This window comes from Garra rufa, chromosome 12, assembly GCF_049309525.1.
Source record: "Garra rufa chromosome 12, GarRuf1.0, whole genome shotgun sequence".
NCBI lineage: Eukaryota > Metazoa > Chordata > Actinopteri > Cypriniformes > Cyprinidae > Garra > Garra rufa.
The window spans coordinates 8,719,065-8,745,829 of NC_133372.1; the positions used below are offsets into that span (position 1 = coordinate 8,719,065).

The following is a 26,765-nucleotide window of genomic DNA, read 5'->3' on the forward strand; positions in this document are numbered from 1 at the left end:
TATATTTATTTTATTTTATTTTATTTTTTTTAATTTCTAATTAAAACAACAGAAAAGTAGAATAAGAAGAAGGTACCAATCAAATGAAATCAGTAGTAACAATTTTTTTTGTACTACAGAAGAACACAAAAGTGGCTTGTAGGTGTATTTTCATATGTTTAATGAGGCTCAGAGGTGGCATAAGTGCGATCAAATTCATAAATTCATGTTGAGATTAATGTTTTAAATATAACATTTTTAATACAGAAATATTAAATGTCTAAATAACTGAAAATATACTTTAAAAATGAAACTAAATCTGCCAGTAGGTGGCAGCAAGTCACTGATTTAATTACTGAATCATATCATTCATTTAATTAGTTCGAACGGCTGATTCATTCAGGAATAAAGCAAGTGACTGTCTTTGAATGGGAGATTGAATCATTGACTCACTAGATTTGTTTAAAAACCGCGCGTTTATTCATAAACTAAACACCGCTGTGTTTGAATGGAGATGCGCAGCGGCTCACTTGTGAAATGTTTCAGACCATTTTTGATGATAAAATAGAGCGAAATCAAGCAATAGTGTTATAGTCAGACAATGCAAGTTACTTAATATTAACCTCTTGTTTATTTAACTGTTGTATTAAATCAATATCTCATTTACAAACTCCCATTTAAAATCCGTCACTCATTTTAGTTCATCGCAATCTCACAAAGTTCCATTATAATCAACAAAGCTCTCTACACTGCACAATCAATCTCTTATTTACACTCTCTCTACACTTTAAGAAGGGATTCGTGAGATATGTCTGTGATACATTACTCAACGTTGCAAAAACACGTAGAAACCTTTGAAGCTCCCCTGAGCGCAAACACAAATATGCTGATCGGCTCAGTCGCACATGGTGCTCCTAAATATTTTTTTAGTCGCACACAGTATTGTTCAGTCGCAAATGCGAACAAGAAGAAATAATCATATAAATCTTGACCTAAAGTAGATTTTTTATGAAGATTTTGTGGATGGTTTTGGCTGGCAAGAATAGAGGAATTATTCATATTCATATTCTTACTCATATTATCTAGCACAAACAAAATGAGTTAACATGTCAAAATGTCATACTAAGTTTAAAAACAAAAAGACTTTTCATAGAACTTGCTTCTAAAAAGTCATTTGTGGCCACCATTATTGGGTCGGGTCGGCCAGGTTTATCTTATCTAGTGCTTCTTGGCTTTGCCAGATGCACCAAATGCCTGGCGTTTCAAGGATGGCCTGTTTTCAGCAGCTATCTGATACTGCAGGAGCAACAGTTTAACAGTGACATGAAGTTATTTATCTACATCATTAGCAACATTCTGCAGCTACAGATTCGAGAACTGAGACACCACCCAAATGATCACTTGGAAGCGCTCCCAGGGTGGGTGTGTGTTTGCTCGCCCCTGGTTTGCAGAAAATGAATTTGATTGAATCACAACCCTTTGGAAGAGGATGCAGAGTTATGCTGTAATACAAACTTACAGTGCCGTACAACGCGGAGGAAGTCATTTACTATATGAGCTTATTGAATCAGATGTCCTGTATGAGGAGGAGGCTGCAAGACGTTAAGTAGTATGTTGAATCTGCTGATCTATGTCCTTTCAGATTGCTCTGACTCAGGCATGACCTGAGCCGAGTGTGTCCTGACTTTGTTGCTAGTATTAGTCGTTGTCTCTTAATACTCAAACTAGGGGTGTAACGATATTACAAACCGAACCGAAATATCGCGATACACCAACCACGATACGTATCGCGAAACTCTCGTGGCGTACCGCGGTACTGTCACGCCCCTTGCTGCCCAATTGTTGAGGTTGACATCACTTGTCTCTAACTAATTTAACCAATTCAAACATCTTTATTTGATCTCATTTGATTAAATTGTATCAGTAATGATGAACTTTTGTTCTAAATATTATATTCTAAAGTTAGTATTTTCCAATTGCATGTCATGTCATGTGACTTGGGTGAGCGATCACACTCGGTTACTACTCGACATTAACGCTTGTCCGGGACCAGTGGATTTTATGAAAGGGACTCAAGTGAACGAGTATTTTACTGGCCCGACCGGACATCAATGACAAACAATAACTAGCGCAGCAACGAAACTTTGGTGAGCATAATTCTGATTTTATTACTTAAGATGACTGAAAACAGACAGTATCAAGCTGGTGCAGGCAACCTGACTCACAGAAAATCAACACTAATATAGGCTCAACAGCATACACAAAGAAACAAGCATTAAACATACTGCGGTAGAAAAGCACCATTACGATTGCAAACGTGACATTGATTTTATACAACAGTAGTTCAATAAACTAGTAGTTTATATTAACTGACTTACATATTAGACACATCAACCGTTTTTGCAAACGAAATAGTTCTAAGCATCAGCAGAAACTCCTTGAATCTCCGAGCAACACAGCGTTGTTTCAGTACTGAATGATTTAGCATTTTTTATTGAATCGAGTCAGTGAACGAACTGGTTGAATCCATCTATGGTTGAATCCGTGACTTGCTCATTAAGACAGTGACTACTGCCACCTATTGGTGGTTCGGTTTTTAAAGGTATTGCATTTTTCCAATATTTTAGATTGTTTAAAAAAGTACAACAGTGCAATTTTACTGTGTAAATGCATTTTTTTGGAACCCTTTATCTTCATTAAACAGTCTAAGTAAATACAGTTTTATATATTTTTTATTTAATATTCAGTTTTATAATATTCTAATTTGATGTATTGATAATTTAAGAATTTTATGTGAATGATGACACATACAGTTAGTAAGGTTAGGAAAATGAGGTTAAAAAGGTGTCCTAGAAATCAATTTAAGGCAATTATCACAAGTATTCAGATTAAAGTAAGACCTTATAGAGTAGTGATGAGACTATTGCTTCAGAATGGATTAATTTACAGCAAAAAAAGGCATTTTTTTTGCCCCGGATAAGTAAATTTTTCATTTGGACAAGTGAATGTCTAATTTACTTGTCTGAAGGACAAGCCCATTTCAAAGCTTAATGTTAATAAAGAGAAAGTTTAGTTGTTCTTTTTATTAAGTGAATCTATTGTTCCTTAGCATTGCAGTCAAGAAACCGAACCGAACCGAACCGTGGCTCCAAAACCGTGAACCGAACCGAATCGTGCCTTTGGTGTATCGTTACACCCCTAACTCAAACCCATTTAACTACAGCACACATGCATCACTGTTTGATTAAATTGAGATGATGTTACAAAGATCAGTGCATTAAAAGCATGTCAGAGGCATTTATGGCTTTCTCAAGCCTAGAGTAATGTTCATGCAAGTATCTCTGGCATATAGAGTTAAGGTCAAAAATTTACATACACCATGCAGAATCTGCAAAATGTTAATTATCTTACCAAAATAAGAGGGATCATACAAAATGCATGGTGTTATTTTCTTTATATAGTACTGACCTAAATAAGATATTTCACATTAAGGCCCGGTTTCACAGACAGGGCTTAGACTAAGCCAGGATTAGGCCATAGCTCAATTAGGACATTTAATTAATTTTTTTAAAACTTGCTTAGAAAAAAATATTACCAATGTGCATCTTGAGACAAAACAAAGGCACTGATAAATTTTAAGATCAGTCAGTGCAAGTTTCTGTCAGTTGAAACAGCTCAGATTTACATTTTAGTCTAGGATTAGGCTTAAGCCTTGTCTGTGAAACCAGAGGAAAATGTTTACATATAGTCCACAAGAGAAAATAATAGTGGAATTTATGAAAATGACCCCGTTCAAAGGTTTACATCCCCTTGATTATTAATACTGTGATGTTACCTAAATGATCCACAGCTGTTTTTTTTTTGTTTAGTGATAGTTGTTCATGAGTCCCTTGTTTGTCCTGAACAGTTAAATTGCCTGCAGGTCCCACAATCCTTCAGGTCCCATAAATTCTTAGTTTTTTCAGCATTTTTGTTTATTTGAACCCTTTCCAACAATGACTATATGATTTAGAGATTCATCTTTTCACACTGAGGACAACTGAGAGACTCATATGCAACTTTTATAGAGGGTTCAAACGCTCACTGATGCTCCAGAAGCAAAAACTATGCATTAAGCTGGGGGTGAAAACTTTTGAACAGAATGTGTACATTTTTCATATTTTGCCTAAATACCATATTTTTTTTTATTTAGTACTTCCCTTCAGATGCTTCAGGTTTGTTTTTAGAAGACAAAAAAAGTTACATTTACCATGACCTTCAAATTCAAAGTTTTCACCCTGGCTCTTAATGCATCATGTTTCCTCCTTCAGTATCAGTGAGCATTTGAACCTTTTGTAATAGTTGCATATGAGTCCCTCATATTGTCCTCAGTGTCAAAAGATGGATCTCAAAATCATACAGTCATTGTTGGAAAGGTTCAAATACATGAAAATGCTGAAAAACCAAAGAATTTGTGGGACCTAAAGGGTTTTTCTGAAAAACAGCAGGCAGTTTAACAAACGAGGGACTCATGAACAACTATCACTAAACAAAAAAAACACAGCTTTGGATAACTTGGGTAACAACACAATATGTAAACTGGGTCATTTTTTATAAATTCAACTATTGTTTTCTCTTGTGGACTATATGTAAACGTCTTTTATGTGAAATATCTTATTCAGGTCAGTACTAAATAAAAAAATAACATAAATTTTGTATGATCCCTCTTATTTTGGTAAAATAATTAACATTTTGCAAATTCTGCAATGTGTATGTAAACTTCAACTGTACCCGAGTTGACATTTAACTGTTTGTGCCTGGGAAATAAAATGCATTAGTAGGGCACAGAAACATCAATATCAGTAAAATGGCAATCATATCTTACAAGAAATATGATATGTGCTGTTAAAAGCCGCCTTAAACTCATCCTCAAATAAGCTGTCACATGACGTCAACTATCTTCCTCTTGCAGAGGTTTATTATCGCTGTGAAATGGTTTTCCTTGCTTTAAAATGTTCCTATAAAACCTTCGCTTTTAAAGTTGCGAAAACATTCCGTTTTGTGGAAGGCCAACCTGTTTATGAAGTGAGATTTACAGATGGATGAGAAACCTACTTTGAATATAGACGAGATGTGACTTAACGAGTTTTACAGCTGTTTTCTGGCTTGCGTTTTAGGCCAACACAGCGTTTTCAGTTGGCACTCATTTTCATTTTAACTGAGCCATCTTGCTCTATGCTGTATTCTTTCACTAAAACTTTCCGTCTGTTGACAAGGCAGAATAGTCATAATATGCAGTGTTGAGTACGTACAAATATGACAGCAGATTGTATTAATAATAGGGTAGATATAGACTATAAAATAGGTTTTAAGTTTCTTTTGCATCAGTGTTCATGTGTTGTGTATATTTGATAATTTACTTTGTAAGGAAATGTTCGTCTTTGACATTTAAAAGAACCTTAAATGGCAAAAGTGTATTGATTTGAATTAAAGGCTGCACTAAAAATGCTGACCCATTATTCTTTTCTGTCTCCCTTTTTCTAGATCGTGAGGACCAATCAATTCTTTGCACGTGAGTAACCATTAGGTCATCACTATTCAGCTGTTACAGGTGACATGTATCAATCGGTGCTGACGGAGGTGATGTCACGTCCCCCGGGTTGCACAGGAATCGGCTTTTTTGGACTCATGCATGTACAGCTATGCCTGAAAACATGAGTCATGTATCATTGCCGTATTAAATATCAGTAGCCGCAGCTGTTCGGCATGTAGAGCATCTCGCAGTGTGAGTCAGAGTGACCCGCAGCAAATATTTCTAGTCAGCCTATTAGAATTCATCCATAGAAATTCGAGCTTTTGATGCATTAAGCCTGACTTATTGTCTTTGCACATTGTAAATAAGTAAACAGCCTCTCTCATGTCTTAGTGGCACTGTAAGAGGTTATGAGAGTGGGTTTTACCATCCTTTCTCAAAGTCGACCCCTTCTGACCTAGCGATACCACTGCAGCACATGCCAATCTGCAAACCCACTATGAAGACATGATGTCCATTGAACAGATTAAACAGCCAAAAGCAGATATACACTACCAGTCAAAAGTTTTGGAACTGTAAGGTTTTTATTGATTTTTTTAAAGGAGTCTCTTCTGCTCACCAAGCCTGCATTTGTTTGATCCAAAGTACAGCAAAAACAGTAAAAGTTTTAATATTTTTACTATTTAAAATAACTGTTTTCTATTTGACTATATTTTAAAATGTAATTTATTCCTGTGATCAAAGCTACACTTTCAGCATCATTACTCCAGTCTTCAGTGTCACATAATCCTTCAGAAATCATTCTAATATGCAGATTTGCTGTTCAAGAAACATTTTTTTATTAATACTGTTATTAATATTTAAAACAGTTGAGTAAATTCTTTTTTAGGATTCTTTAATGAATAGGATCATGTGACTGGAGTAATGATGCTCAAAATTCAGCTTTGAAATCTGTGGAATAAATTACATTTTAAAATATATTCACATAGAAAACCGTTATTTTAAATAGTAAAAATATGTCAGACTTGGTGAGCAGAAGAGACTTATTTGAAATAAAAACATTAAAAATACTTTTGACTAGTAGTGTGTTCAGAGATCTTTAAAAGATTAATTTATCCAAAAAGTAAAGTTCTGTTTTGAAACTCACAAGACTTTATTTCTGTACAAGGTGTTCTTTTGTATACAATATACATTTTTTAAATTATTGAAATCATGACATTCCATAGCATTTACTGATTAGTGCACAAGCCTTACAGACTTTTTATTATGCTTTCTATTAGCTTTTTTGGAGCTTATGAACCTTTAGCGATTTACAGATTCTTCTAGTAGATTCGCACACACATACATATCTTAAATTTGTATTTATTGTCAATATAACTTTCTATTTTGCACTTTTTTTGTATGTGTGATTCATCAATTTGCATGAGATTTAGCTGTTATATTTCATTGATTGAAGCCAGTATTAAGTGAATGACTTCAGAGGCCTTTGTGGAAAAACTTTGGCTGTGTTTTTCTAAAGATTTTTATTCCATTTATGGGCACATTGGGGAAAAGAGTTTTTGAATCAGACTTATGAAGAACAGTATTTTTAGCATTCATATTATTGTGTTAAAAAGACTCAATAAAACATTCGGCATGTTATATAAGACTTTTCATCTTCACTTAATAAAGCCCATTGTGTAATGCACCAGCACTTCAGACCAAATTCTTCTCAATCAGACTTCTAGCTGCTGAAAGGAACTGCAGCTGGAAAAACAAACAGCAGAGCTAGCAGACCTGTGATGCAGGATGCTGTCTGATGCTTAATTTAGCTTGAGGAATGCAAATGTGTATGAATATCCACCCAGTCTGTTGTGTTTTAATTTATTGGGGTGTTTTATTATTCTAATGAAATTTTCATGTTAGCTTTTGATTGGAATTTTCTCTTACAGAGGGGAATCAGGTGCTGGAAAGACAGAAAACACCAAAAAAGTCATCCAGTACCTGGCTCACGTTGCATCGTCTCACAAAGGAAGGAAGGACCACAACATTCCAGTGAGTTTCATTTCTCTCAGTCATTCGTTGAATCATTTATTTTGACGTTTATGTCTAATTCCACCAATGATATAAGTGTGGAGGGAAGGATGTGTGGGTTTATTTTGGGAAACTGCCACACCTCAGTAGGGGGCAGTACTGAGCAGGATAGGGTAATAAGGCATGCAGGTTAAAAATAGTTAATTTAGAATCATAAGCAAAATTCTCAATTATTCCAGTAGGTTGCTAATTGGTTGTAAGAAAACTTTATATACACTTCTTCTTAAGGTAGTGTTTACACTATTAGTCAAAAGTTTTTGAACTGTAAGATTTTTAATGTTTTTTTTTTAAAGAACTCTCTCTTCTGCTCACCAAGCCTGCATTTATTTTCTTGTATAACAGTAAAATTTTGAAATATTTTTTACTACTTAAAATAACTGCTTTCTGTTTGAATCTATTTTAAAATGTAATTTATTCCTGTGATTTCAAAGCTGAATTTTTAGCATCACATGATCCTTCAGAAATCATTCTAATATTATAATTTGCTGCTCAAAAAACTTTTATTGTTATGATTACGTTAAAAACAGCTGAGTAGATTTTTTTTTCAGGATTCTTTGAATACACATTTCAGAAGAACAGCATTTATTTAAAATAGAAATCTTTCATAACATTTTAAATGCCTTTATCATCACTTTTGATATTAGAATGACTTCTGAAGGATCGTGTGATGCTGAAAATTTAGCTTTGAGCACAGAAATAAATTACATTAAAAATACCTGCTTTCTATTTGGATATATTTTAAATAGTAAAAATTAGATTTTGCTGTGTTTTGGATAAAATAAATGCAGGCTTAGTGAGCAGTAGAGAATTCTTTACAAAGCATAAAAAATCTTACTGTTCAAAAACTTTTGACTGGTAGTGTACATAAGATAATGGAATTGAAAAATGGAAAAAATGGAGAAATATCTAGAAGCCCTTTTAGAAGGTAGACTATTGGACTATATACAACCTATATACAAATAGGTTGTTAGACAAAGTCAAACTCTTTTATCTATTTACAATGACATCAGGGTGCTTTTGCTGGAAGAATAATTGTAACCAAATTAACATACACCAGTGGTTAACATGCACTTGTATGTCATTGATAGTGTTGTGTGTAGATTCTAATGTACTGATAATGTTGTCTAGATTAACTCTTAACCGTGTTTAAGTATTACAGGTGGGCCTATATTGAGAAAACATCATAGTGGCTGCAGTGCTGGACTGTAGTTTGCCATCCTATTATAACATGTATTACCTTCAAAAACATATGAAAGCATGCTGAAGAATTTTACATGCTGCTGTTGTTGGCCTTAATGTATTCGCATGGCCAAATATATGCAACGTACTAAAGGCTTAGATCTGTCCCGTGGTCTAAGACACTTGGAGAATGTGGCCCTGATGCCTTCTAACATATTACATTTGTTTATTATATACAAACAGCCAGAATCACCTAAAGCAGTCAAACTCCAGGCAAGTTCCCTTTAAGCTTTTTTATACCTGCTCTGCTTGTGCATGCAAAACCTAACCTGCTGTATAAACACCAGTGAAATATAGCCAATCCAAGGGGAAATTTTCAGCACTCTGGGAAATTTTTTTATAGAAGTAAACAGATTGCTTTAGAGGGTTTGGATGGCTTACTTTTGAATTATTTGTACATATTTTGTCACATTTGCTAAATGGTTTCGAATGTATGCACTCTGTTCTTCAGAATATGTAGGGTTTAGTTTCAACTTTAGTGCTGGAGGCGTAGTGATATATTTGCATGATGTGAAAATATGTTTTAATGTCATTTTCATATTTAACATAGTTGTATGGAAATAATCAAGATCATATACCACCTGACCTGATGTCTAAAAGATGTAAATAGGGCCCATTGATTTCCATTTTTTCCCCCCAAATTCAGTTTAAATTTGTCCAAATTCCATTTTTCTGAATTTTTTTTTTTTTCAGTAAAATTTCTCTAGAATTTGTTTCACTGGCTAATCAAAAAGCCTCTCTGATAAATCATGAAATCATGAAACTTACACAGTTTAACAACAGTTTTTTAAAAGTTTAACAACAACAAAAAAGCATCATTTAAGGCCCTTTGAATTTACACTGTAAAAAAAAAAAAAAAAAAGTAAAATTTACTGTAAAAAAAAAAATAGCAGCTGTGGTTGCCTAAATTTTATGGTAAACAAATATGGTAGCAACATTTTAGATTTTACAGATTTAACTTAAATTTACATTTAAATACTGTAATTTCTACCGTATTGTATTGTAACTGTTATAATGTTAATATACCGACCTATGGAAGTACTAAAATTAGTTTGTACCTTTGTAATATACTGATGATAACTACCAAAAGCAGGTGGTGATGGTCACATGATGAACCAAAGTCCATCACAAGCTGCTTTTAAATACTATCAAATACAGAAGATGCACAGTGCATTCACACAAACACTAAACACCATCATGGTAACACATGAAACTGAAATAATGCAGTAAACATTAATTTAACATTAGATGTAACATACAACCCTAATGTACACAACTGATAAGAAGAAACTGTTATTTCAGCAAAGAAAACATCAACTGTGAAATGTAACGCATAGAATTCTCGGAATGTCAAATTACGGTTATTATACATAATTTTAGATTCTTTTTTTATTAAAAAAGGTATAAAATTACCAAACTTGCGGTTATGATTTTTACTGTAGCATTTTTACTTTTACTGTTAAAATCACTGTAATTTTTTTTACAGTGTGTTTTCCATTAATTTTCAGACTTTCATTTGAATGGTTTTATTAAAATTCAATAATCAAAAGCATCTCTAATTTGTTGATGTATTTTTTAAATATTATTTTATTCTTATTTTTTTCCAGATAAACATTTATTTTAAAATAATGTTTTAATAATTGTATTATTAGTAGTTGTACTATAATTAGATAAAGTTTTATATTTTTGTCACAGTTTCTTCAAGTTAAACCAAACTTTTATTTTGATGGGTTGCTATGATGACCTATTAGTATCTGTTTTTATGATATGACGATAGTTTTTTTTTCTAAAAAAAAAATGGTAAAATGCTCATTAAGTGACTTTCAAAACAATTCTAGAGATGATGTTCAAGTTTTCATGTACTCATATCGCGTTTTGATCTAAGTGTACTGACCAACTTTTGATTTATTTATCCAAATTTTGGCAAATTCCGTGTTATACGGAAAATAAAATTTTTATGACTGGATTCTGTGATTCCGTCAATGTTTTCTGCATCGTGGACCTCATAGGGCCCTATTAAAAAAAAATAAAACTGAGTGTTTTTATCAGCACACACAGGTCAGTTGTGTTATTTAGACCAGCAACATTCTAAACCAGAAAAAGCCTCACTAGCAAACTGAGAATGTGTCTTTCACATAATCACAACACATTTGATTCTACTTTTAAATCACCCCTTGCTTGTGTGTTTTGTCTGTCATGTGTTTGTGTATTTCCCTCTATGTGACATTAACACCTCTGTTTCCATGAAAATGATTTGATTACAGAACGGAATCCTGTTTTATGTGAGTAGCTTGTAGTCCCTTGTTTTTTTTTTCCGTCCATGTTTTCTTTCGCACCACTTTGGGCATAGGAAATTATCATTTTTGTTTATTTTATCCTCATCTTTTATTTACTTGTTTATACTAACAACTTCTCATTCTGCCATATAACATCTGCTTTCTTAATTATTCTTTTCTGTTCTCTGTGGTTACAATTTTCCATACTTTTGGGGGTGATAATTCACAAGTCAAGTAATTCATACGTGTGTTAAACTTTAAACTCTGTCGCATTTAAAAATACTGCATGATGGTGCAGCGCTGAATTCCCATTTGTCGAATCACATGTTACTGTGCTCCATCCATGCTTTTGGAAAGTTCTGGAATGTCCATTTACAAAGAGCTCTGCTACAAAGAGCAGCTCAGATGCCAGTAGTTCTTGGCATACTTTTCTATAATGATGAAAGTACCTTTTTAACTTAATCTTATCAGCCATTCTTTTGCTGGAAATTGTCATTGCTAATGCAATTTTATAATTTTACCTTAGGTTGATTTATCTCTCATTTAGACCAGAGCGAAACCTGTTTTTGTTCTTATACAGCTTCATCTCTAAAGCTTTTTAAAAGTTCATTTAGTCTGTCTTTCAGATACACCCAGACAATTTAGTAACTACTCAACCTCTTCCAGTCTATTTATAGGCTTTTTATAATATTAAATTTCCATAAGCATGAAAATGTTAAAAATTTAAACCACAAAATCCCCTTGGACTCTATCCACTATTCTGCTGTAGTTTGAGTTACGTAATGGGAGCAGAGTCATTCTGTCTTATGTTTGATGTGTTCCTGTGTCGTGACAACAGCAAGAACAATAGGACACCTGTCTAAACTTCCTATCAGGTGGATGTGGATAACACTAGAGGATATAAGGGCTTGGATGTCCCAGATTTGTTGCTGGGAGAGCTGTGATGCAGACTAACTCTGTGATGTGAAGCAGTGGGGCTTTGGGCGTCTGTCATTGCTAATTTGAGGAGTTTCCTCTTCAGCCCCCCAATGCCTGTATTTCAGGCAGCCAGTGAGAATTTGCACAAAAAGCCTCTCATGGCTACCCAGGCTTTAATTAGGTTTGTAGGGTAGTGTATTTTTACTCCATCCAGATGATCTGTTTCTGGTTTAAGGGTCAGATGAAGAGAGTGTGCTATGGAAGCAAGCTGATCGTTGTTAGCCACAATATCTCTATAAAATTCTGTGAAGAATGCTGTAAATAAATAGTATTTGTGATCAAGATAATATGGAACATTTCAAGGAGTAGTTTACTTTCAGAACAAAAATTTACAGATAATTTACTCACCCCCTTGTCATCCAAGATGTTCATGTTGTTCTTTCTTCAGAAGAAGGAAATTGTTTTTTGAATAAAGCATTTTCTCCATTTAATGGACTTCTATGGTGCCCCTGAGTTTAAACTTCCAAAATACATCTTCATTCACACCCGAGGAAAGAAGGGTTTTATCTAGCAAAACGATGGGTTATTTTCTTATATATATATATATATATATATATATATTTATATTTATTTCTATACTTTCTAACCTCAAATGCTCGTCTTGTCTAGCTTGGCAAGACAAGCGTTTGAGATTAAAAAGTATAAAAATTGTAAACGTTCTTTGAAAATAACCAATCGTTTTGCTAGATAAGACCCTTCTTCCTCGGCTGGGATCTTTTAGAGCCCTTTAAAGCTGCATTTAAACTGCATTTTGGAAGCTCAAACTCGGGGGCACCATAGAAGTCCATTATATGGAGAGAAATCCTGGAATGGTTTCCTCAAAAAACATAATTTCTTAATGACTTAAGTAAGAAAGACATGAACATCTTGAATAACAAGGGGGTGAGTACATTATCTGTAAATTTTTGTTCTGAAAGTGAACTACTCCTTGAAGAATAATAAAGAGATTCTTAACGATACAGACTAACCTAAGGCGATCTGAGGTAATTAATAAGGTAATATATGCTCAGATGTTTGAAAATTGGAAATATTTCTTTTTGCTTTCACTCCGTTTTATTGTTGTTAAATAGACATTTTCACTGGGTTTCTTTTCAAGGTTTCACAATTATTTTATTCACGCATTATTTTATTGCTTTTTAGTTACACCCTGTCTTTGAACTTTAAAGTTCAGTTTGTATCTGCTCTTTTATGAAATTTCTTATCCTATATTTTAATATTAAGTGTTTCTAATCAGTGATTTTGCATTACAGGGAGAGTTAGAGCGTCAACTCCTGCAGGCAAACCCCATTCTGGAATCCTTTGGGAATGCCAAGACAGTGAAAAATGACAACTCTTCACGCTTTGTAAGTTAACATTTCTTTAAAGGGTCCTCTTTCAGCACCGTTTTCACCACAGTTTTGAAAAATGCTGCAAAAGTGGGTGTAGTGCTGGGGTGTGGAGGGGAAGAGGGGAGATGGACAAAACAACAGGGACTTTGGGTTCAGACAGTTTCGTTTCACTCTCATTGAGTCATAAGGATCAATGCTTCCCACAAATGCAAACTGCAATTCACTATTACATGGAACAATAGTGAACATATTGTGCACATGGTTTTGGAAGCTTACTGTATTTTAAATAAATACGCACATTCTGTGAGCGCTCTGATTTAATGCGCAAATAATTGCAGCGCTGTTTACTTTTGTGCTGTGCAAGGAAAATATATAAGAACATGCTGTTGCATCTTTAATAACTTCTGTAGTTTATTTTGTGGTGTTTATGTAAGCCATTGATTGGTTACATCAGGAAGCTGTAAGGGCCGGTTACACTAGGGCCCTATGAAATTAGTTTTATTTTTCTCAAATTCAGTTTTATTTTTATTTTTTCCAAATTCTGACTCCTTTTTTTCCGTTTTCTAGACTGTTATAATATTTAAATAAATAAAAATATTACTCGAAAACATGCCAAAAAAAAAAAAAAAACATGAAACTTACACAGTTTAACAGCAATTTATTAAAAGTTTTACAAAAATACAATTTTTAAGGCTATTAAAAAGTGTTATTTTTTCACAATTCAGTTTTATTTTTTTTACTAAATTCTGTTTTCCATTAATTTACTGGATTCGATGTTAAGGATTTTAATACATTTTAATAATCAAAAGCTTCTCTAATTAAATAATTTTATTTAAAAAAATATGTATTTTATTTATTATTATGTTAATAATTAAAAAAATAATATTAATAAATGTATATTCCTTGTAATAAAATTGTTATTAATACATTATTTTTTAAGTAGTAGTTCTATGATTACATCAAGCAATATATTTTTGTCACAGTTTCTTCAAGTTAAACCGAACTTTTATTTTCATGGGTTGCTGTAAAGATTTCTTTTTGTATATGATATGACGATAGTTTTTCTTGAAAGAAACGGTAAAATCATCATGAAGTGACTCTCAGAGCAGTTCTAAAGATTACGTTTGTGTTCATGTACTCATATTTTGACGTGGCAGAGGCTAAGAACACATTGAGTGTCACGTGTGCTTCAGTATGTGTGTAGTAAATGAAACCGCGTGTCTGCGCCATTCATTTACACAGAGTCATGCAGAAAAATGCGGAATTCATATTTAAATAGTATTTTTGCTGCTTAATATTCACAGACAGTAGTCCATATCATGTTTCGAATTTAAGTGCACTGACCTCTTTTTGATTTGATTCCTCCTAAATTTGGCGAATATACAGTAAATTCCGTTTTTGTTACTGGATTCCGTGATTCTGTCCACGTTTTTCGTATCACAGAAATCATAGCGTCCTACAGTTACACTCAAGCTGTGTAGATGAATCATGTGTCAGAGATTATAAATGAGAATTTATGCCACAACGCGACTCTTACAAAGCAAAAACACACTTTCGTTCTATGAACGTTTCACAGCAGTCTCACAGTTTGAAGTGACTTTTATAAGAAATCAACACATGCTCTATTTAATCATAAAAACAATAGAACAATAGCACAGAAAAGCTCAAAATTTAAAATACAAAAATGCTAAAATTGTCTTCTATGATGTACAACAAAGCACCTCAGAAAATGTAGTTTAGTGTTTGAGGACCTTTTAAACTCTACCACAATGTTTTATTACATTCTTGTTACATTTTGGCAATAAATGTATTACATCTACCGATTACGGTTTATTTATTACTTTACAATGACATTTATTATGTTTTTTGACTCTGGCATCTGGAAAGGGCAATTTAGATGCACGCTCACCAAAATCCACATTCAGCAATCTGAAAGAACTAGGCGTCTGTCTTGAATCAGCTCCTCTCACCAGCTGATTGAATTTTCACTGGCATGCGTTAAAGTCAGCAGAAAGCTTTTAAGCATACAAACAAATCAAAAGCCACAGAGGAATTTGATTGTTTGGGTAATTTTTGGGGGGGCATTTGCTGCAAATAAGCATGTCTGTTAGCCTTTTACGCATGCTTTGACTACAGATTCCTTTTATGTAGAGCTGTTTAAACATGTGTTACATATCACGCATGCAAAAGCACCTACTTCCAAATGGTAAAGACACGATCATCTGTTCAAATGGATGCTTAGGAATGTCGATTAGGCCCATATATAATGATAGTTATGACGCAAAGCTATGGTTTATAAAGCATGACCAGTGTAAGCACATCATGGAAAAAAATACACATTTTAAATATTTGTCTTTCCACAGGGCAAGTTCATCCGCATCAACTTTGATGTAACCGGTTACATTGTGGGGGCCAACATCGAAACCTGTATCCTGATCTCATAACCATTCCATTATATTTTAGTGACGCTGCATTAGCTGTAAGATCAAATATGTGAATTTTTATTTTTCAATGGAAGTAAAGGTATGCAAATTGATTTTGAATGGACTTTTAGAATAGTCAAACTACTTTAAACGGTCACTGTAACTATAGTTAGAAACTGTTATTTATTGTACAAATGCTACAGAGAGACTGCATCATCAGCTGGCTTTGATGTAGGGGTCAGAAATTCAGATGTTTTACTAATAAAAATCAAATCAACAATTTATAATGTTTGTAAATTAGTTTAATTACATTTGCATTCAAACAAAAAAATATTCAGACACCAGATGTAATTTTTTACACATATTTTTTTTTACTAGTGAGTACATTATTTAAGTGAGAATAGCAAAGTAAAGTAAACTGTGACATATTATACCCAAAAATTCTTCATACAGTGGACTATCGGTAAACCTGTTAAAAATTTGGGCCCAAAAATTTGATTTGATACTTTGACCTGACTATGTTGTGTTACATATCTTTATATCAAAGTTATCTGACATTATCAAGATGAATTTGTTCTGACACAGTTTAACTCAGAGTTTTTGTCATGTTTTATTGCCATTTTCTAAACTATAACGAATAAACACTGATAATGTGAGAAATGTTGGTGTTTGAATAAGTTTTGGTTTGACTGTATAATTCATTTGTTATTATCAAGATTAATTTTTTCCGACAGTTCAACTCTGAGCTCTTGTCATATTTTATTACCGTTTTCTAAACTGTGATAATGTAAGAAATGTTGAAGGTGTCTGAATACATTTTGGTTTTAATGTAGTAACTGACTAAAAATGAGCTGTAAAACGACTTTGCTTGCCCTTAACTCAGCCTTAAGATCTTCTTGAAAAGTCCAGGGCCGTTCGCCAAGCCAAAGATGAACGTACCTTCCACGTCTTCTACCAGCTGTTGGCTGGTGCTGGAGAACATCTGAGATGTAAGTATTTCTTTTTCCATGGTTCTGAGCTTTCTAGAGTTTTTAGCAATGCGATTTGTAGCCATTATTTTAATTTCAAGGTCAGCATGGATGTAATGAAGCAGGCTTTGGATATTCTTAATATGTGAAGGAATGTGACTGATTATGGAGAGTATGGTGCAGTCTGGTGTCTAGAGAAGATTGCAGCTGTGTTAATACTCTTGTTTTTCTGGCAGCTGATCTACTCCTGGAGGGCTTCAATAACTACCGCTTCCTCTCCAACGGTAACATTCCCATTCCTGGCCAACAGGACAAGGACAATTTCCAAGAGACCATGGAAGCCATGCATATTATGAGCTTCTCCCATGATGAAATCCTATGTAAGCATACATGAAACAAACACACCTCTACTAGTTAGCATTTGGTAAAAAGAGCAGTATATTTACTGCTGTTTTTACCAAATGCTAACTAATAAATCATCATAAACACTCATTGCCACTTTCTTTGTAAGGAGCTTTGGGTATTTTCTTTGTATACACTACAAGTCAAAAGCTTTTAAAACAGTAAGATGTTTCATGTTTTCACCATGCCTTTATTTATTTGATCCAAAGTACAGTAAAAACAGTCAAATTTTTAAATATTTGTACTAATTTTCTGTTTGAATATATTTTAAAATGTAATCTATTTCTGTGATTTCAAAGCTTAATTTTTAATGCATATTTTTTTTATATGGCAAGGATGCTTTAAATTGATAAATTATGATAAAGACATGTATAATATTACAAAATATTTTTTATTTCAGATATATGCTGTTCTTTTGAACTTTTTATTCATTAAAGAAACCTGAAACTATATTCAGCTATTTTCAACATAATTATAATAATAAATGTTTTTTGAGCAGCAAATCAGAATATTAGAATGATTTCTGAAGGATCATGTGACTGCAGTAATTATGCTAAAAATTCAACTTTGAAATAACAGGAATAAATTATATTTTAAAATATATTTAGATAGAAAACTGTTATTTTACATAGTACAAATATTTCAAAATTTTTACTGTTTTTGCTGTACTTTGGCTCAAATAAATACAGGCTTGGTGAGCACTAAAGACTTCTTTAAAAAACATAAAAAAACTTTTGACTGGTAGTGTACTTTTTAAACACCCTTTGCCTTCCATGTCATTTGAAATTGTCAGTAAATTTACTCTTAATTAATGAGTTGATACCTTTGACAACTCTATAATTGTAATGCATGCAGGTTTAATTAAATATATTTAAAACCTAACTATTTTTATACACAATTTATCTTTTCTGTGAATTCTGAAAACACTCTGTGCACAGCTGCTGTGAAAGGCATAATTGCATACACATATTTTAGTAGCACATGTTTCTCTGTAAATTGTTTTTTTGTAGATTATTTTTATTTATTTATTTTATTTATTTAGAAAATTCATTTACGCCAAGGATAAAAGTAGTAGCAGTGGATTGCAGGCCAGCAGATATAACATCCTGCAAGATTATGTTCATAAAGAATGGAAACTGTTTTATTTCACTTCTTATTTTATTATTCAATTTACACTATATTACATTTATTGTGTAATTAGATGCAATTCAGAAATACTTTTAGTGAATAAAACTCTCTAGTTTCATCATATAGACATCTACTAAATTATCCAAACCCTTAAAATTAAGCTGAATGTGATGAATATGAATAAATATGAGTAATAATCCTGATTAAATGCTGTAATCATTTGGCAGTGCTGATAATAAGTATACAAGAATAAAAAAAAAATACAGGTTAAAATAGTTTTAGATGCATTATAAGCATTGTACCCTGCAGGACATCAAGCTTCCAGAAATATTTCATGCCAGCTACCCACATACTGTTGACAGTCTTGTCTTTTTTTTTCTTTGTCACTGCAGCAATGCTCAAGGTGGTATCAGCTGTCATGCAGTTTGGCAACATTGTGTTCAAGAAGGAGAGAAACACCGACCAGGCCTCTATGCCAGAAAACACAGGTACCACATACTCGCTCATCTGGGTTTCAGATATGCATAATGCCTTATTTTAGCACAGAGATAATGTTCCTTTTTTCAGTAATGGAAATCTAATGTATTATGTGACGTACTTAAATAACTCCTAAATCTTCTGGCAGTGCATTAGCATTAAAGTGTGTTCAGTATCCAGGCTACCCTCCAATCTAACCTCTGCGCCAGATGGTTTTGTGCAGTTCTCCACTGCTCTGTTTTGACAAATTACCCGTTGGACTTCTCTTGGGCTCCCATGATGACAGTTTGAACGGTTTTTGGATGTGTTTCATATTAAAAGAAAATACCGGAATAGTTGTGCTAAGTTGCGTTAAATCAGACGCGTTTACGTAAGAGCCCCAAAAGTGACCGTTTTACCGTCATGATGCATTCCAGCAAGCTTACTCCAGTGGCATATATTGATTCATTAGTTTTTATCATCACCGTTCATGGTAAGTAACTTTGAATCTGAATCTGTTCAAGCCACTAAGTCATTCCTGACTTGAAGCTGGAAAGTTATAGTCATGCTGGTGGTCCTAAGGGGAAACTCTTGGGGTTTGTTTGGCTGCTAAATGGTCTGTAAGGTTTTAAAAGTCAGTAAATTGCAATAACAACCTGACTTATTTGACATACATCTTATACTCATAAGCAAAAATGTCCCATAATAACTTCTGTCATCACCATTTAAGTCCATAAGGGAAGCTTCAGAATCCTATAAATCGAAAAAAGAATGTCACCATTTTTGGTCAGCTTGCATTAGAGCAAGAACAAGTGTTTTTTTCTGTTTTTCAGCTGCTCAAAAGCTTTGCCACCTGCTTGGCATGAACGTCATGGAGTTCACACGTGCCATCCTGTCTCCTCGAATCAAAGTGGGTAGAGACTATGTACAAAAAGCCCAAACTAAAGAACAGGTAATGAGCTATTAAGTGTTCTGCTGTATATCTGTCAAATCACCCACCCTCTCAGCTATGAAGCAGTGTTTTCTTTAGTGGTTTAGAACCCTGTCAGGCCTGACTTTAGACCACTGCTGTGCTTTTGTTCTCATCACATTTCCTTTTCACTTCTGTGTCCTTTTACACAATAGGCCGCTTGCCTCCTGCCATTAAAATGTCATCATAACTGTTCAAATTCTGCAGATAGGGGAGTGTTTGGGAAACCTGTTTGGAAAGTAATTCCACTGGAGAGTTTCAGGTTTTGCATTTTTTAGGGGTTGCAGGGATCTACGCTTACTTTGTTTTTGTTTTTTTTAGGAGCATAGTCAATTTTAGGGGCACCTTCTAATCAACAATTCAAAAATCTGATAAAAAATGAGTCTTCCTGTTGCAGGGTGATATTTGACTCCTTAAAGTGATTTACAGGGAAATTGAGTTTTTCCGACTTTATTAAAAGTGTCTTCTTTAATGTCAAAATTGTAAAAATAAAAAATCTGTTTTATAAGCTTTTAAAATGGTCTTAATAAAACAACAAAATAAGAACAAGTGGAATAAGACTACGTTACCAATCAAATGAAATCAGTATTAACAAAATACATTTTTACTACAGAGGTGGCATTAAAGAACGCAAAAGTGGCTTGTAGGTGTATTTTCATATGTTTATTGAGGCTCAGAGGTAGCATGAGTGCAATTAAATACATAAATTTATGTTGAGATTCATGTTTTAAATATAACATTTTGAATATAGAAATATTAAATTATTTAAAAAACTGAAAAGATGCTTTAAAATTGAAACTAAATCTGCCAGTAGGTGGCAGCAAGTCACTGATTTAATTACTGAATCATTCATTTAATTGATTCATTCGAACAGCTGATTTATTCAGGAATAAAGCAAGTGACTGTCTTTATGAATGGGAGATTCAATCACTAGATTAAAAAAATTCATTCATAAACAAAACATTGCATTGTTTAAATGGAGATGCGCAGTGGCTCAGTTGTGACTTGTTTCAAACTATTTTTGATGATGAAATAAAGCAAAATTAGGCAATTAGTGTTATAGTCAGACAATGTAAGTCATTTAAATATTAACTTTGTTTATTTAGCTGTTGTATTAAATCAGTATCTCATTTACAAACTCCATTAAAAATCACTAAAAGCTGTCACACTTATTTCATTGCAATCTCACAAAATTCCATTACAATCAACAAAGCTCCCTACACTGCACAATGAATCTCTTATTTACTCTCTACACTTTATGAAAGGATTTGTGAGATATGTGACACATTACTCAATGCTGCAAAAACACGTAGAAACCTTTAAAGTTCCCTTTAGTGCAAACACAATGTTGATCGGGTCAGTCGTACTAGTGCTCCTTAAAGGATAACTATTGCCAAAATGCAACCTGGGCTGTTTTTTTTTACTGTAAACGAGACAAACTTATATCTAAAAGCATAATTACGACAAACGAGCCGTTTTTGAGATTGACCGTGATTTCGTTTTGTGGTCAATGGCCGGTGAATGGGAGTTCTAGGGGCATAAATTTGAGCGCATCAAAATCGATATTTTTACAACACTAAGAAGGCTCGACACACCATGAAACTTTGCTCGAAGTATCGCCTGGGTCTCTACACATGAACTCGAGCATTGAGAACATTGTGTACACAGAGTTTACTAAAAAGAAAGGTTTTGAACAACTCACTTACACTGTTTGCGTTTCCGCTCGCAGCCGTCTTGCCAGTCAAGAAGTGTCGATCTCCGAATTATGCCCTTAGTACTCCCATTCACCGGCCATTGACCACAAAATGAAATCACGGTCAATCTCAAAAACGGCTCGTTTGTCGTAATTCTGCTTTTAGATATAAGTTTGTCTCGTTTACAGTTAAAAAAAAACAAAACAGCACAGGTTGCATTTTGGCAATAGTTATCCTTTAATATTTTTTCATAGTCCCATGCAGGAGTTTTCAGTCAGTTGGGTATTATTTGAATTTATTTATTTGAATTTATTTGAAAGTGTTTCTGGTTCTGCTTATCGATTCCAAAAGAAACGTGTTTGAATTCATGATTCTTTGAAAATTTGAAAATGGTTTTAAAATGGAGCTGGTTCTCGATATCAACCCCTACTTTTGTATCTGTGTAATAGACATGTGGTATAATGTATATTTTTGTAAAATATGCATCCTGTCTCTCTGTTCCTCTCACCAGGCCGACTTTGCAGTGGAAGCCCTGGCCAAGGCCACATACGAAAGGTTGTTCCGCTGGCTTGTTCACCGCATTAACAAAGCTCTGGACAGGACCAAGCGCCAGGGAGCTTCCTTCATTGGCATCCTGGACATTGCTGGCTTTGAGATATTCCAGGTGCGTCTTCCTTGGATTTAGCTTCCTTTTGGATTTCAACTGTCTGTTATGCTAAATCATAGATATTAATCATTGTACTGCAACAAATCAGAGGTCAGATGACATGAGATTTTCTAAAAATGCAGACAATGCAAGAACTTGAAATCGACTGTAAGTTTTGTTTATGAAAGGATATTGATTAGGACAGTTTATTTGTGTATAGTTTAACATACAGTATATAGTGGTGGCCAATATTATTAGAACCCTGGTTTTTCACCAAGTAAAAAAAGGTTTTAAGTCAGTTATTTCTGTCTTTTGCTGTAGTGTGTCAGTAGGAAATATCAGTTTACATTTCCAAACATTCATTTAATTCAATCAATGACATGAAGAAACACAACAAACTGAGCTAGACTAAATACAGTTGAACTGTGGCAACGTCTTCAAGATGCTTCAAGAAACCTACCTGCAAAGCTACCTGAAAAAACTATGTGCAGGTGCACCTAGGGCAAAAGCTGCTTTAAACAGAAATGGTGGTGACACCAAATGTTGATTTAATTTAGTTTATAGAAGTTAATTGAGAAATCTCTTTATGAGATTTTTTTTGACAGCTTCCTCATTTTTCAGCATTTTTACAAAAGTGTCTAAAACAACAGTACTGTAGCTTTGCGGGTAGGTTTCTTGAAGCATCTTGAAGACGTTGCCACAGTTCTTCATGATTTAGTGTGTCTCAGTTTGTTCTGTTTCTTCTTGTTTTTCCAGACAGACTGGATGATGATGAGATCAGATCTCTGTGTGGAGCACTGGCTGTTGTCAGACTCCTTGTGCAAACAAACAATGACAAAATGAATGTTTGGAAATGTAAACTGATATTTCCTACTGACACACTACAGCAAAAGACATAACTGACTTAAAAAATTTTTTTAGCTGGTGAAAATACTAGTGTTCTAATAATTTCGGCCTTCACTGTTAATACCGCAGTATTAGTATTTTTTTTTTTATCACTGATTTAAAACAATGATTATACAAAACTGCATCATTTCTTTTGAGGAAATTAAGTACGGAATTTGAGAGTTTTTAGTTTAACAGGTTTGTGACTGAAACATATTATTGTGCAACGGAATTAACTTCTTGAGTATTAATACAAAATTAGTTTTTACAAATGTTATTTTTATTAAGTATTGCAATTTTCCTTTCATGTTTAAGTAGTAAACCTCTGTATTCACTTTGCTCACAGTTATTTGCTTTAAACTTTTTAAAAAATGAATTGTTGAAAACAGGATTTTTATAATATATTATAGGCCTTATTATTGAAAAATTGTATCGGTACCACTTTACAATAAGGATCATTAATTAACTACATTTAGTTACCATGAACTAAGAATGAACAATGCTTACACAGCATTTATTTATCTTACTTAATGTTAATTTCAGCATTTAACTAATGCATTATGAAAATCCCAAGTTGTTTGTTAACATTAGTTAATGCACTGTGAACTAACATCAATAAACAATGAACGACTGTATTTTTATTAACTAACATTAACAAAGATTCATAGTGTAATAAATGTGCTGTTCATTCATGTTACTTAATACATTAACAAATGTTAAACTTTTACACTTGTTTAAATGTTTTTTTTTTTTTTTTTGCAGAATTTGCAAAAAATTAAAAGTGATTTTATAGCACCCTATAAAGGTTTCTTCCTTCATATTGTGCTAGACAATTTCATTGCTGTCTTGTATTGGAAAAGATGCATTTGCTAAATTGAGTAATATAATTATGGTATAGTCAGGATGAAATTACTACGGTGGCTGAGAGAGCTCAACACGCTGCAACTTAAGAAAACGCATGCAAACAGAAAGAAAACACATGCAAACAGAAAAAAAGACAACAAATAAAAAAAAAACTAGTGGTGGGCCGTTATCGGCGTTAACGTGCTGCGTTAACGTGAGTCTTTTATCGGGCGATAAAAAAAATATCGCCGTTAATCTATTCTCAAAATTGGGTTGGGAGCTGGGTCTAAACTACGCAAACTATGATGACTTTCACCTTGATAGTTTAACGCGGATGTATACCAAAGACTATAGAATATGGTCGCGCGTTTATGTCTCCTCCGCCAAAACACAGACGGGATCGCGTCGTCCTCCAATCATAAAAACCGAATCTACTATAGCGAAATGCCACGTAAATTCGTCGTTTTTTGGATTCATAAATCAAATATGGTCTGTCACTTAATTCAAATCGTGATATGGACTAGTGTCTGTGAAAACTGAAATGCAAAAAGACCGTTTTAATATGAATCCGGTATGTTCCGTTTGCCTAGCTGTATGTATGAAATTCATACTATGAATGGTGGAGATGCGCTTTTACTACACGCATACTGAAACACACGTGGCGCTCCCGGTAATTTTTGGCATTTGCATCTCACATGAACAGATAAACTCAATCTCCAAAACTGCTGTGAGTGTCACTTATACCGTTTCATTTGAGAAAACTCGCATCGTGTCATACTGTATACACAGAAACTTCACGGCAACCTGTCAAAATAAAAGTACGGTGTAACATGTTTAGTCATTATTTGGGTAGCACACATATTCTGAATGCAAATTAACCAGAATTCAAATTAGCCATTTTAATCTAGATTAATCTAGATTAATTCCAAGATTTAATTTAGATTAATCTAGATTAAAAAAATTAATCTATGCCCACCCCTAAAAAAACCCCATCTTCATCAGTTTGACAACACAGGCGCTGCAAATCATCGTGCTGCAAACACAAAAGCGCTGCAAACACAAAAGCGCTGCAAACACAAAGCGCTGCAAATAGCACGGAGCACATTGGAAATGTTTCAGGGGGACCTCAAAAAGTGACAAACCCATCTGGGACCTGATTAATTGTTCAGTGGCTGTTGGTCAGAGCAGAGGTGTTGCCGGTGAACTAAAAGGTGATAAAGATGAACTATTTGCAGCGCTTTTTTGTGTTTGCAGTGCTTTTTTTGTGTTTGCAGTGCGTTTCCGTATTTGAGTTTGCGTTGCGAGGATTTGTAGCGCCTGTGTTGTCAAACTGATGATGTTTTTTTGAATTTGTTGTCGTTTTTTTTCTGTTAAGTTGCAGCGCGTTGAGCTCTCTCTGCCACCGTAGATTACAAGGTTTACAACAAATAGTGTAATTGGTGCACATAGCTGCAGTATTTAGTTAAGTGATATCAAACTTACTGATGTTGGTTAAACAATCTATTATGCATGTTCTTGAACTAAAATTGTTATGGACAAAGGCAATTTGATCATATTTTATTGCTTTCTCTGTAGCTGAACTCATTTGAGCAGCTCTGCATCAACTACACCAACGAGAAGCTTCAGCAGCTGTTCAACCACACCATGTTCATCCTGGAGCAGGAGGAGTACCAGCGTGAAGGCATCGAATGGAGCTTCATCGACTTCGGCCTCGACCTGCAGCCCTGCATCGACCTCATTGAAAGACCGGTGAGCTCTCATTTCAGCTGCAATAAGTTATTTGAAGTTGCTTTTAGTGCTTTCTATTTGCTTTTCTATAAGTTGTTTTGATCAGTCTTACGTTACCATTTCCAGGCAAATCCTCCCGGGGTGTTGGCTCTGTTGGACGAGGAATGCTGGTTTCCAAAAGCCACTGATAAAACCTTTGTGGACAAACTGGTGCAAGAGCAGGGCACTCATACCAAGTTCCAGAAACCACGGCAGCTGAAGGACAAAGCTGATTTCTGCATCATTCACTATGCTGGCAGGGTACGTCTGCATTCATATTAATGAAACTTCACTTAGCTGTTGGCTTTACCATTTGTACTTAAGTCTTATGATGATTTTTATAATTAGGGCTGTTGTTAGTGTTTAAAAGAAACACGGAATGCATCGTAACCTTATGTAATTGGATTTAGTCAGGTCATACTGGCATGCAGTGAAATGTTGCATTGCTGTCTTTCAAGGGTAGCAGCATCCAGCTGTGGTATGTGCTAACCATAGGCCACATCTGTTTCAGATCAGTGAGCTGTTTGCAATAGAAACTTGACACTGCATGAAATGAGGAACTTTTGATATTTCTCTCCCTTTGAGTTATGTTTGAGTTAAAAGCCAAATTAAAGTTTGCTTTGTTTCCTGTTGTTTAAGAAATGAAAAATAATCTATTGATTTTTACTTTATCACTTTCAGTAGTTACATAACACTATGCAAACAGCCAACGACCGCTGAACTGCAGAGCCTCTTAAATTAAACTATCTAGATTGAATCAATCCTGGATTAATTCCATTCTTTCCATCTTGAGGTTGTTAGTCTTGAGTTTACTGTTTATTTCCCTCATTCTGCAGGTTGATTATAAGGCAGACGAGTGGTTGATGAAAAACATGGATCCTCTAAATGACAACGTGGCCACACTCCTGCACCAGTCCACGGATAAATTTGTGGCTGAGCTGTGGAAGGATGGTAAGCTGTTTTCTTCTCGAGTGCCTTCCAGATTCTCTGACACATGAAAGTTAAACGGGTCATTTTTATGTTTCTACCCTCCCACTCTACCCTGAAGAAAGAGACTGTTGTTTTCAATCTTCAGTTTAACGTCTTGTCTCTCTCATAAAACAAGTTGGTCATGCATTTCGGTGGCTTGACGCAAGTATTTTAACGTAGTGGGGGGAGCTATTAATTCAGTCACAAAGAGTCAAACTTTGGGCTGGGC

General features: G+C 34.2%; 1 protein-coding gene across 1 annotated transcript in view; it reads left to right on the plus strand.

Annotated features, from left to right (window-relative positions):
• Nucleotides 1-26,765, plus strand: part of myh10 (myosin, heavy chain 10, non-muscle) — an 80,607-nt gene that overhangs the window by 23,239 nt on the left and 30,603 nt on the right. Inside the window, exons 4-16 of the mRNA XM_073851900.1 lie at nt 5,503-5,530; nt 7,423-7,525; nt 8,987-9,020; nt 13,312-13,400; nt 15,749-15,812; nt 16,699-16,797; nt 17,013-17,156; nt 18,699-18,794; nt 19,596-19,714; nt 21,938-22,090; nt 25,376-25,549; nt 25,655-25,828; nt 26,404-26,518. Of these exons, the coding sequence (XP_073708001.1) occupies nt 5,503-5,530; nt 7,423-7,525; nt 8,987-9,020; nt 13,312-13,400; nt 15,749-15,812; nt 16,699-16,797; nt 17,013-17,156; nt 18,699-18,794; nt 19,596-19,714; nt 21,938-22,090; nt 25,376-25,549; nt 25,655-25,828; nt 26,404-26,518 (1,392 nt within the window). The remainder of the gene's footprint in view (nt 1-5,502; nt 5,531-7,422; nt 7,526-8,986; nt 9,021-13,311; nt 13,401-15,748; nt 15,813-16,698; nt 16,798-17,012; nt 17,157-18,698; nt 18,795-19,595; nt 19,715-21,937; nt 22,091-25,375; nt 25,550-25,654; nt 25,829-26,403; nt 26,519-26,765) is intronic.